Source organism: Equus asinus, chromosome 4 (genome assembly GCF_041296235.1).
Source record: "Equus asinus isolate D_3611 breed Donkey chromosome 4, EquAss-T2T_v2, whole genome shotgun sequence".
NCBI lineage: Eukaryota > Metazoa > Chordata > Mammalia > Perissodactyla > Equidae > Equus > Equus asinus.
Window position 1 is genome coordinate 142,029,990 of NC_091793.1, and position 12,258 is coordinate 142,042,247.

A 12,258-nucleotide genomic window follows, 5' to 3' on the forward strand; every position below is an offset into this window, starting at 1 on the left:
GACACACGTGCAGCAACCATTGTAAGCTTTTCTTCTTTTCTGAGAAACTAATGCCTAGAGCTTTCGGTCTGTGATGGGAAGAGTCAGGAAGGAAAGTGGAAGCCTAGAGTTTCAAGCTCCTAATGCCAGTCTGGGTCCTAACAGGGTATGGAACCCTCTGAGGGGGTTTCAAAATCCGCACAAGTGGCACCTTTTCCACAGGACTCTGTCCTAGTCAAAGCAGACAATCCCTAACTGTGGACTTCCAGGCTGCTGGGGATTTCGTGGGTGAGGGTGTGCTTTCAGGAGCTATCGGAGCCACATGGTTGGTTACTTGTTTGGCCTAATCAAAAAGCAGGACTTGAAAGACCCCAAGGTTCACCATAACAGTTAATATTGGCGGGGGCTTGCCATGTGCCAGGTACCCTCCTTTCGCCTCCTTAGAACCCTATGAATAAGCTACTCTTGCTAGTCCCATTTCACAGATGAAGAGAGAAACAGCCCAGGAACCAGCCTAAGGCGGCCTGGCAGTTAGGAGTCAATCCTTTGCTCGTTCACCACTTGTGGCATAGACACAGCTAATACCACACACTACTTCTTCCCAGTGGAGGCCAGTTAATTTTACCAAAATAAAATACATTGTCCAATTAAAAGCTTTGCATTAATGAAGGAAAAGAGAACACAGCCAGAGCCAGAAAAAAGAAAGCTGCTGTCCTCTGGCATGAATACTACATTTGGACCCTGGATGAGACCAGAGGGCACAGCAGGACCAGGGACACCAGGAGCAGATGGAGTGCTGATAGCCGGGGTGGTGGCCGTGCTGCAACAAGTGGCCCTACTGGTGGCCCTGGTAGTGGGGGCCGCTGTCCACGCGCACGGAGTTGCAGCGGCTCAGGTGGGGCTGCAGGCTGGGCTGGTCACTGGTGCACTCGCAGCCGCGACCCTGGAAGCTCCGGTCCTCGAAGAAGGTGATCTGCAGGAGGCAAGGACAGGCTCAGAGGCCAGCCAGCAGCCCCCCATGCAAGAGGCTCCTCCTCCTGGGGCGGTGGACAGGGCTTCCCTCCTCGGGGTGGGGGGAGGGGAGCGGTGGACAAGGTCCCCTCCCCATGCGGTGGACACGTCCCAGTCCTAAGCAGGGGGGGGGGGGTTGGGGGGGTGAGGGGGGCGGGGGGCGGTGGGTGGGGGTACACTGCTCTTCTCCCCTCGCTGTGGCCACGCCCCCTCCCAGCATTGGGCGGGTTCGCTGGAGCAGGATACTGCTGTGTTGGCAGGAGCCGAACAAAGGGCCGGGTGAGGAGGGTTTCCTCTCCCTTCTCTGCTGTCAGAGCCCACGGGTCGCACCCCCTCTGGAGTATTCCGGCTGCTGTCACTGGCTGATGCCATGGAGACTGTTTGAAAAAAAAGTCATGTGGGACATTGTCTACTTAATAACAGAAGAGGAGCTTCACCCGTTTCATTTGTAGTCCACACTCTTATTTGTACAGGTTGGGAAGAAACAGAAAGTGTTTAAGTTGGGGGAGCAAAATAGGCATAGAATAATATGGTAAAATATAAATTCCATCTGTAATGGCTATGATATTATTTACACACCACAGTGTTGATTACTAATTGTTAATAAGAATGAAATGACCTTAACTAAATGTTGAAAATTTCAAATTAGTCCTTCGAGAGAACTTTCTCATAAAAGCTATATGGAATATTTTACCAAGTGATTTTACAGAATTTCAAACTTTCAGTATAAAAAAAACACAGAGCAAACACAGTATTTGGTCCGATTTTGTGGCAGTCATGCCTAGAAGTTTATCTGGGCTAATTGTGATTCAAAAGGGGGGATAGTTTTAAGATGCTTAATCTCAGAAAGAAGAACTAAAAGGGAAGTTTCTAAGTTTAAGGAAATAAGAAAAAGTAATACTTTAAAAACACAAAAATAGGTTACCTCTTAGGTTATCATAAATAAAACCGAATTCCTAAGAAATACATTTCTGGTAGGATCTAGAGAGACTTTTGTTCTCCAGGGAACAAGAGTACACGGAGCTTTTGACTCGGAGAAAATTAATTGCATGCACAGGGCTGGAATGGCGCAGAGAGAGGAGGGAACAGATGTCCAGACGCTGGGACTCTAGGAAGACTTTGGAGAGTGTTCATCGGCCTGGAAGAGCACAGTGTGATGGACTGGAAGGAGCACTGGAGAGGAAGATGACCTGTGCCATCAGCCTCTCTCATGGTCAAAGAATCTCCACAGTCCTGTGTTGACTTGTGGAAATACTTTGGCATGACTTTGGGTCATAAATCTTTGTAAGTTGATGTGTATGAATTAAACACCAACTGCGTATAATATGATGCTTTCAGTTCCTGTTACCCACTTTGTAAAGGAGGTGTTTGCAAAGTCACGTTTACATAGTGGAAATAAGCAGATACAATTTAAAGAATAAAAATCATCATTTTAATCAAAAATTTAAAGAACAAAAAATAAATTTAAAAAAGCATCGTTTTGCTCAGAGTTGTTTCTGTGGGGAGAGATGGGTGAAAACAGTAACCTATGAGTAAGCACCGGGATGCAGAGTCCTAGCGAGCATGTGGAGGAACGTGGTGGGAATGTCTGTGTGGCGCCACCTCAGCCACATGCAGTGACAGCTGAAATTCAGGGTCCATCTGGAGGACCCAAACAAGAGGACTTGGGGCTCGCTTCTCTCACTACCTAGGAAGAGAGGATTTATTTCAAGCTAGAGGAAGAATCATGGAAAAACCCCACACTTCTCATAGAGCTGAAAAGTAAATGGCTTGGCCCAAAATGTGGCTTGATTTCAATGCTCTACAGAAAATTGAGGGAGTGACAAATGTGTGTCAGACCTAATTGTACTTAGTGTGCTAGGAACCTAAGTTAGGACCTGAGATCCTTGTACCTGGGCGCAGAAGCAGAGAGTGACACTAGCTGCCTGGAATGACTGATGGGGGCCGTCTTTGGAGGGAGGACGGCTCAGGATCGGGCTGAGTTCTAGTTGTTCTCCTGTTCTAGTCCAGAAAGTGACCCTTTGTTGCTCCCTAATTATTCAGTTGGTTTCAAACAAAAGGGAAGGAAAAAGAGACTAATTCAGATTCGGATTTTGCTGCACGCAGTGTCAATGATTTGTGTAGCTGGTATAAAGGCCAGTCTACAAAATGAAGTATGTAAGAGCTATCGCTTTCCTTATTTTCTATGACTCAAAATATTTTATGAATCTAAGCCTCATTCTACTGAGATGGAGAGAAAACCTAACTTTAGTCATTGCCAAAAATTATGGCACCAACCTGGATGTAGGTCCATATCATGTCACATGCGAAAAGCAAGTTGTGTTTCACAACATATGTGAATAAAACCATCATGCTGTACATCTTAAACTTACACAGACATGTATGTCGATTCTTTCCCAATGAAACTGGGAAAACACTCAATACAGATAAACAGACCTATAAGAAAGAGCGTCTCAAAATTTTCAAACCTTAGTAACAGCAACAGAGGGGAATACATATGTATCCCCCAAACTTAGAAACACAGTTCCAAAGGTTCCCATGGAAGTGCTGAAACGCTTTTAGACCCACATGCTTTATGTCAAGAATTTATGTTTTTGGCATTCTAATTCGTGATCTACTCAAGTTAGTTTTAATAGAAATTACGATTTAGAAAAGTGGGCTCCTGCTGTGGATTTGTAAGCCCTCTAGTAGGGTAAATGGACCGACCATGAGTAAATTTACCTGGGTTTAATTGTGTTAAGGTAACATCACTAAGACAGAATAGCCTTTCATTTGAACTTCATCCCGTGGATGCGATCCCCTGGGTCCTGAGGTTTTCTACAACCAAAACTCCAGCGCAGCAAACATCACAGATTTATTGAACCGCAGGAGGTGTTGCGACTCTGTGTACCATAATATGCCCAATGAGGTTCTCTAAAATTTCATTTCCTATCAAACTTTAAACCTATTCCATAAGACTGAAAAAAAAACCAAGTTGCAGACTAAAATGTACAGCATGGTTCCATTTTTGTAAAGAAAACAAGGCTATGTTTCATGGGACGTCTTTATACACGAGGGAGAGCTTGAGGAGGCGGCTTCCCAGGGTAAGCGGGGGTTAGCAGTGACGAGTGGGGTCTGAGGACCCCGCTTCTCTCTTTATAGAATTTGTAAAGTAGCTAGAAAACTTTCAAGCTAAAAATGAATTAATTCTCTATTGATGAAAAGATTTTCATTTTTTTTTTCACATGCAGGGCTTTGCTTGTGAGCAAGCAGATTCTAGTTCAGTCAAAGGCGTCTAAGAGCTGTGGGTTTCTTCAACGTGCCTTTTAGTCAGAGCCTGCTGTTCTGCACTTAAGGTCTTCCTGTGTTCGTGGTGCACTATACCACGTGTACCTCTCATTAATTTACTTGCATTAGCCGGGCGCCGGGTACAGCTGTGCAGTTTCTGCCCTTCACGCGGTGTTTAGCCCAGGGGCTGTACCGGCCCGGAGGCTGTACGGGTCAGGAGCCGTGAGAACAGGAAGGAGGGCCTCTCACTGAGTCCCAGGGCAGGCAACGGGCAAGGGCAGCCCTGGCCTGGGTTATATAACACTGTGCTTGAGGGTGAACAGAGCCACGATTCCCTATTTCATCTAATCAGGCTTTTTGCTGAGTGGTCTTCCCTTTACTACTAATCTGTGACGCCCTGGTCTCCAACCGCCTCTGGGGTCAGAAGAAAACTCCAGAATGTTGTTCCTTGAGGCCCTCAGCTGAAGGCCCCCTTCTCACCAGTTAGCCCTCCCGTTGCTCTGGCCCTGACTTGCCTCTGTGTCTCAGACAGGCTGGCTCCTCCCTCCACCTCACTTCTGACCCTCGTTCAAGACTCCTGCGCCTTGAAGCTCTTCTAGAATAGATCCATTTATTCTCTGGGACCCGTGACAGGGGAATTAACGGGCACACACGGAAGAAAAACAGAAGCCAGCAATTGCCAGTAATGCAGACTAAATACTTTATTAGGCTTCAAATGGGGAAAATGGGAATGTGGACCTATTTCAGTACAAATCCACCACCCTCCGCAAAGATCCTGCCTTAGCGTCCACGGCCCCCCAGTCCTGGTAGTGCCTGTACTCGCCCGGCCTCAGCAGGTACTGCTGCCCCCGGTAGCTGGGCATCTCGTAGAGGACCCAGTAGCCCTCCAGCACGTGGAGGGAGCGGACCTCAGCCAGGTGGAAGCGGTCCTGGATGCTGGAGCAGTCCTCGCTCAGCTCCTTCATGAGGCCCTTGTGGTCTTCTCTCTCGTACAGCCGCAGCCTGTGGGCGCCAGTCTGCCGGGTCCACAGAGAGAAGGGAGAAGCAAGCCCACAACAGATGAGCTTGGTGGGCTGGGGCTGGGGACTGCCAGTGAACAGACTGAGACAGGATTGCTGTGGGTGCTGTGCACAGGCCTGCCTTCTGCTAGCACTTCACAGATATTTGCACACTCGCTTTCTATTTCTTATCTAGGAGATGCAGTTTTTAAGAGGTTCAAAGTCTGGGTTAGAATCCATCAGGAACTCAAATATCTGGATTCCTAATTCTCTGTGTTAACTCAAACCTATATTTTGACCAGTATTTTTTAATATGAGTATTGTCTCCCAAATTTATATCCATATAAACTTATCACTAAGGGAGGATTTTAAAAGTCACATACTTCAGTGAAAAATTGGTTTAAATAGTCACTTGGAATCAGAACTCAACTGATTTTCCAAATTAAGGAACATTATCTTTTCCAAAGTTGGACACCACCTTTGCATAGTCTATATTAACAACAGTGTTCTGTTTTCACTAGTCTGTGGTGGGACCTGTCTAATGCACTCACTATCAACTCCTTTACTGTAGGTAAAAATTAATTTGTTAGAAATACGGCCTTCTTATGCCCAAGAAGCTTCCTCTCTGCAAGTTTTGTTTCACATCCCACTAAGATGTTACGTTTGTTAAGGACAACTTCTGTTTGACCTAATGGTAGCAAAAATTAAAAATGAAACTGACTCTTCGCAGAAGCGAGTTCTTCCTTACTTCTCTGCTGTCTTTGTGTGTGGGTCTTCCTGCGCTTAGGCAGGAATCTAAAGCCCGCGTGAGCTTTAGGTGTTTTTAAAGGAAAAGCTCCCGCACCCCAAGCCGTCTCAACACGCAGTGAGGACACTCAGGCGGCGTGACTGACGTCATCAGGCCGAACCTACCTGGGGGATGAGGCGGCAGGAGCCCACCGCGTCTCCGAGGCCCATCCAGTGCTGGGAGTCGGGGTAGTCGCCGCGCCGCACCAAGTACTGGTGGCCCTGGTAGTGGGGGCGCTCGTAGAGCATCCAGCAGCCGCTGTCCACGCGCACCGAGTTGCAGCGGCTCAGGTGGGGCTGCAGGTTGGGCTGGTCGCTGGTGCACTCGTAGCGGCGGCCCTGGAAGCCACGGTCCTCGAAGAAGGTGATCTGCGGGGAGAACGAGAGGCGGCAGCACGTCAGCCGGGAGGACCCCCACGGCAGACGCTCAGCAGACACGGCGTGGCCCTGCTCGGCTCACCTTCCCCATGGTTGTTGACAGCGATGACCAGAGTCCAGACTGTGGGGACAAGAGTGGCAGCCGGTCTATGTAGCAGGACGGCTGCTGCGTTGGCAAGAACAGCACAAAAGGGGCCCCGGGTGAGTAAGGGGATTTTATGGATCCCTTTTACGTGCTGCATTCAGTGGAAATGCCTGTAGATTTGCCCTCACTTTCTGGTACATTCTAACGCTGTTCTGTATGCGTCCTCAATGGGTCCCGAGCGTTGCTTTCATTTGGATTCTTAGTGTTTTCTAAATTTATCAGCAATTCAGTCCGAACTTTTGACCTTAAATTCATGTCTCTACACACATGATTCAGTTGTGCCCTGTGCATTTTCCAGGAGAAACCTACACCTCAGAGGAGTGTCCTGGACCTCCAGAGAGGCCGTGCAAAGAGCAGTGACAGCAGAGACCACTCTAACTCAACATTTTTTTCTTTCTTTCTTTCTTCTTTTTTTGCTGAGGAAGATTCACCCTGAGCTGACATCTGTGCTAATCTTCCTCTATTTTTTGGTATGAGGGCTGCCAGCACAGCATGGCTCCTAACAGAGCAGTGTAGGTCCATGCCCAGAAGCCAAGCCTGGGCCACAGAAGCAGAGCACGCTCAACTTAACCTCTAGGCCACTGGGGCTGGCCCGACATTTTTTTCTTTCCACAAGTTGCCAGTCCAGTGCAGGACACAGGTGCACATTCTGATTTTGCTAGTTTTGACCCCGTGCTTTAAGGCATAGCTGTTACCTTCCCTCTGGTGGGTGTTCTGGAGATCAGCTCCTGGTAGACAATTTCTGTGAGAGCCAAGGGAAAGGTTTCTATGGTCATTGGGTCCGAAACAGAGAAGTAAACTGCATTATAGATTGCTTCCCTTCTCCAGGGCAGGGGGAGGCAGTAAAGCCCCGTGGACTCAGAACGTCCACATAATAACTGCATGGACTTGGCAAGCCACACCACCTCTCAGAGCAGGAGTCGTGTCGTAGCACTTATCTCACAGGACATGTTATGTCGAATGAGAAAGGAAGGAAGGAAGAGCAGCCTCCCATACTTGGAAGCTGGCCTGGCCCTCAGAACAAGGCCGTGGTATTTCCCTGTTAGACAAACAATCTCACAAAACACCAATGTCAGACGAGATTACTCTGAGATCATGATGAAGATGAAATGAGACCAAATAAGGAGACGCATAATTCCGTCTGAGCACAGGCAGAAACAAAGTCAGTGTGCACCACAAAATACCCAACATCCCTTTCAGCCAAAATAGTTACTGTGACTTCTTTCTCAATCGCAGCTTTATCCTTGTCCCCAGCCCCTCCCCATGAGTGGATTTATGGAGACATCCAACCACAAAATGATCCCGGCTTCCTGACAACATTCTGTCTGGAGTAAATCTCCACTTTTCTAGACCCTCCCCCAAACCACCCAGCCAGAGCACCAATCCTATCACAGGGTCTTCCCAACACCTTGTGCTGAGGCGCTCCCGTGGTGTGCTCTCCCCGCCGTAACAAGTAATAAACCCTCTTGTTTGACAACTGGTGTTCCTGGTGGTTCTTTGGCTAAGGGACAGTGCCATGAATAAATGGGATTTTGTGTGTAGCGTGTTTGGCACCTACTTGACACATGCAAGCACTGAGTAAATGTATGGTATTAGTAATAGTGTCACATTATTAAGGATGACTTCAGCCTGTTTGTCTTTCCCAAAGATATGCAATCCTCTGAAAGACGCCTGAGAAATTTCTCTGCTGTGAAGCCATTTGGTGGTTAAAAAAAAAGTGGTAAATTTGAAAAGGACTTTAGAAATCATCTAGAGTTTTCAGACGCTGGTGTGCATAAGAAGCACCAGTACTTACTAAAAATGCAAATTACCAGGCCCTGCCCTCTCTGGAGATTCTGCATCATTAGATCTGGAAAAGATTCCAGGAATCTGTATTTTTTGACGAGCACCAGATTGTTCTTGGAGCAGAGTAGTGAAAACACTACTATAGAGCCTGAACTAAGACGGCCGCCGCCTTGCTAGAAGCCCTTCCTCACTCCCACTGCCTCCACCCTCGACCCCGACTCCTCAATGTAGCACAGCAGACCCGACGTCCTGTCTGTCCCCAGATGTCCTGCCCAGTCACACTGAACCACTTGTGGTTTCCCAAATACGCAATGCTATCCTCACACTTCTCTTGCTTTTGAGTATATTGATCCTTTTCACTGAGACACCACTTCTACAGTTTCCACCCAGAGAAATGTTACTCTTTCTTCAAGGCTCAAATCAAGTGTCAATTCCTCTGTAGATATTTTCTGGAACCCTTCTTAATCCTCTGGGCTGAATTTAATACTGTCTACCTTGTTCCTCAAGCGTCTTGTTCATACCACTGTAATGGTATGATCACTTATGTGATTATTTTGTTTAGACATCAGTTCCTTGAAATAAATGAGGAGAGCCCCTATTCTGTCTTTATTTTTGTATTCTCACTAACTGACAAAGTGGACTGGCATATTAAGGTTGCTCAATGAATACAGGGTATGAATGTTTTTCCCTGGTCTGAAATCCATTGCTCTAATAGTCCATGGGACCGATTTCAGATGCTCAGCACACACACGCATCAAAGTTCAGCATCTGCAACTTTCAATGTGTGGATGACAGGAGCACCCCACCTTTGATCCAAGAGGCCTTTATCACAAGGGCCTGCTGTAAGCAAAAGAGAGCAAAGAGGAACGTGTGTTGTCCTCTAAACCCTCTGCTCCTTGGTGATTCTGTCTGAGATGCCAATGAATGGGACAGCAGCAGCTGCCAGTTCCAGAGTTTTGCTTGTCTGAGGTCCAGCCAGCAGTTGACCTTACCTCCCGCCTTCCTGCTTCCTAGTAATTAATGCAGCATTTGCATTGTGTACATGCTTGGTTGAGTAAGAAAATGTCATTTGGTTGGCGGCCATCCAGACCGAATTGCCCTGAACAAGGAGACTGGGTAAGGGACCAAGAGTCCCGCCACAGCGCCAGCCTCTTGTCCTCTTCCTCAGCATGTCCTTGATGATCGTTCCATAAATGACAGAACACAGGAAGCAATCATTGACCCACCTTTGCTTAACTCCTGTGACATTCCTCTTGGAACAAATTTACTTTTGTGTTAAGAGCAATACATTTCTTCTGGTTTAAGCAACAGGTGGTTGCAATCGCCACTTTTACTTTAACAAACCCACAAAGAAGAAAACTTGAACTTGAGGGAGTAAGACACACGCTAACATCATGACCTAACCCCATCCCTGTCAGCAGGGCAGAAAGACTGGAGAGGGAGCCCGCCATGAGGAGATCCTTTGAGGGTACAGCTTGGTACCACAGTTTTTGGCGCTCCTTCATGGAATAGCTGCTCCTCCAGTTTCTTTGCTTGGTGGGCCTTTTCAAGGTGGGATAGACCAGAAGAAGTAAATTCAAAGGGAGAAAGGGGGAAGAGAGGAAGAAGATGTTAACTCTGGACTTGGTGTTACAAGTGATGATGTGCAGGAAATACTGGTGTGTGTTGGGCATGGAGGCTGACTCAGGGGTCACCTTGAAGGGATGGTTCACCTCAATGGGATAAAGGTTAGCGGAATACTGTGGGATGTCCTTTCCCCCATTCCACTCTTGAGGCTGCTTCCACCCCAGACTCTTTCCACTCTTGGAGGTCCAGGGTTTACTTTAGGGAGAGGAGGAGAGAAAGAGGAAGGTGGAGAATTAGGAGGTAGTCCCCAGCTGCTCCCCAATGTGGACTTTTTCTTTACTTTGAGATTAGAGGGAGAACACAGTTCTCTTTGCCCCAGGGATGGAAGCAACCGATCTTCAAGAAGAAAAAACTTGATCAATGAGATCCAGGGGCTCTAATTTTATGTGCCTTCAGTTCAAGTGTTTCAGGGAAGTTTCTGTGTCTTCAGTCTATGATTTTATGCCTACTGGGAAAATAGTATAAAACTCAACACTCCAAGAAGCTTTTGGCTTTCTAATTCGTGTTTGACATATTATTACTGGCGAACAGAGGACTCTGGTTAATATCTCCAGGAAGCCAACACTACTGCTGGGAGTTTAAAGCCAAAAGAACTGGGATTTATCAACAATTAATATACAATAATTCAAGAATCTGACTATTTTCCAGGGAAGGAACCTGTATAAGTAGCCTAACCATGGGCCCTGGTTTGCCTGGAACCATCTTGGTTCATGCCCCTTGTCCCAGTGTAGTCATCAATAGTACACAATTTCATTCTCAAAAATGACTTAGTTTAAGCAAGACATTAAATGCTTGCTCTGTTTGTAAGCCGCTTGGGTGGTGGGTATGGTGTCCTTGAGGACATGGAGTGGAAGGGGACTCTACACAAAGTGAGCAACCATGTGGGTGCAGCTAAGAACTGAGAAGAGAGGGGCTGGGGAGGGAAGGAAGATCAGGCCACCCAGCAGCAGGTTGGGACTTGCAGACCGTCCAGAGCAAGGCTACCTGGTATGAAGTTTGATATTTTTGTGCTATTTGATCTAAACTCGCATCGCTTCCCAGAACCTCTACAATAGAGCTGCTGCACACATCAGTGCTTCATGGGAGAGATGGCGCAGGGGCTACAGGAAGAGGAGCTGTGTCTCCTGTCTGGGTCAGTGTGGTGCGCAGAGTGGGAGGGGCATGGGTGGGAGGGCAGGATGGTCCTCAGTGAGGATGCAGGAGTCCAGAGTGAAGGGCACCTGGGAAAAGCACAAACCCCTTGTTCCCTCTGCAGAATTACAGTGACATTGTGTATAATATGTTGGAGGAAGTGGGACACAAGTCTCCCATCCTATGTGAGGTGGGATTTGAGCCATTTCATTACAGTCTCAAAGGATGGGCTATTTAAGAGGAATTTTGACCTGAAGCCACCAGCTTCACTGAGAAACTTTGGAAGAAACAGCCCTAAGAACCATATTTAATTACTGCAGGACTCTAGCGAGGATGCTATTTACTCAGTAACCTCTTTACCAGGACCCACAAGAAACCTTTCTTTTAGGTTTCAGTACCAGGAATGGTGGGGCTTGCCTTGAATCATTAATTTGTTTGCCTTATAGATTCTTTGAGTCGTGGAACCAATCTTCTCTCCATCTCTGCCTTGGCTGCTGGATCCAAATCTGCTTTGTCAACAGCCAGCAAAGCGCCTTACAGCCCATGGCTCGGGTCGACCTTCATTCCTGGCTCCATCTCTTTCTCTCTCTTACTGTTGTTTTCCTCTAACTCAATTTCCTCATTCTCCTATTTTAAAATTCTTTAATTTATTATATTGTAATTTTTTATTAGTAACCTTAATCCATTTTTTAAAAAATAAACAAACAATACAATCAAACAAACTTCTCCAGAAAATTTTGATTCCTTATTTTCCACTTAGTATTATTTTCTATGTATAATCTTAATACTTTGCTTCCTATTAAAATGCTAGGAAGCTGAGTTTCCCTGTGAGCATGTGGTTTTGGGAGAAATTCTGGAATTCTTCACAAAATACATACAGCAAAGAGATAGTGAATTGTATTTGGACTGGGAATCTCACGCAGGAATGAGGTATTGGAAATGGAATTGGGAGAAAAGGAATCACGGCTGCTAGAAGGACGGGGTGCAATGGACGAGAGGGACCAGTTTTTTTGTTTGTTTATGGAACTGAAGGAAGAGTCTAGATGCTGAGAACGACTTTCCTCATCAGCTAAGACTTGGACTGTATAGGGACCATGGCGGGGCTAACTTGAGGTGTTTAGTGAGTACTAATGTATCATTGTAGTTGCAAAT

The 12,258-nt window shown here is 46.7% G+C and overlaps 1 protein-coding gene across 1 annotated transcript; it reads right to left on the reverse strand.

Annotated features, from left to right (window-relative positions):
• Positions 1-5,000: 5,000 nt before the first annotated feature.
• Positions 5,001-6,942, reverse strand: LOC106828179 (gamma-crystallin C-like). Its single transcript, XM_014836439.3, has 3 exons — positions 6,502-6,942; positions 6,168-6,410; positions 5,001-5,273 (listed from the first exon to the last, which is right to left on the reverse strand). Exons 1-3 carry the CDS (start codon positions 6,508-6,510, stop codon positions 5,001-5,003), a joined length of 525 nt encoding a protein of 174 aa, XP_014691925.2. The 5' UTR covers positions 6,511-6,942.
• Positions 6,943-12,258: the final 5,316 nt, after the last annotated feature.

What these genes read in the sequence shown, in the direction of transcription:
- LOC106828179 (XM_014836439.3), bottom strand. An exon ending in CCTGCCGCCTCATCCCCCAG is followed by an intron (nt 5,274 to 6,167) that starts GTAGGTTCGGCC and finishes TGGACCCGGCAG; the next exon opens with ACTGGCGCCCACAGGCTGCG.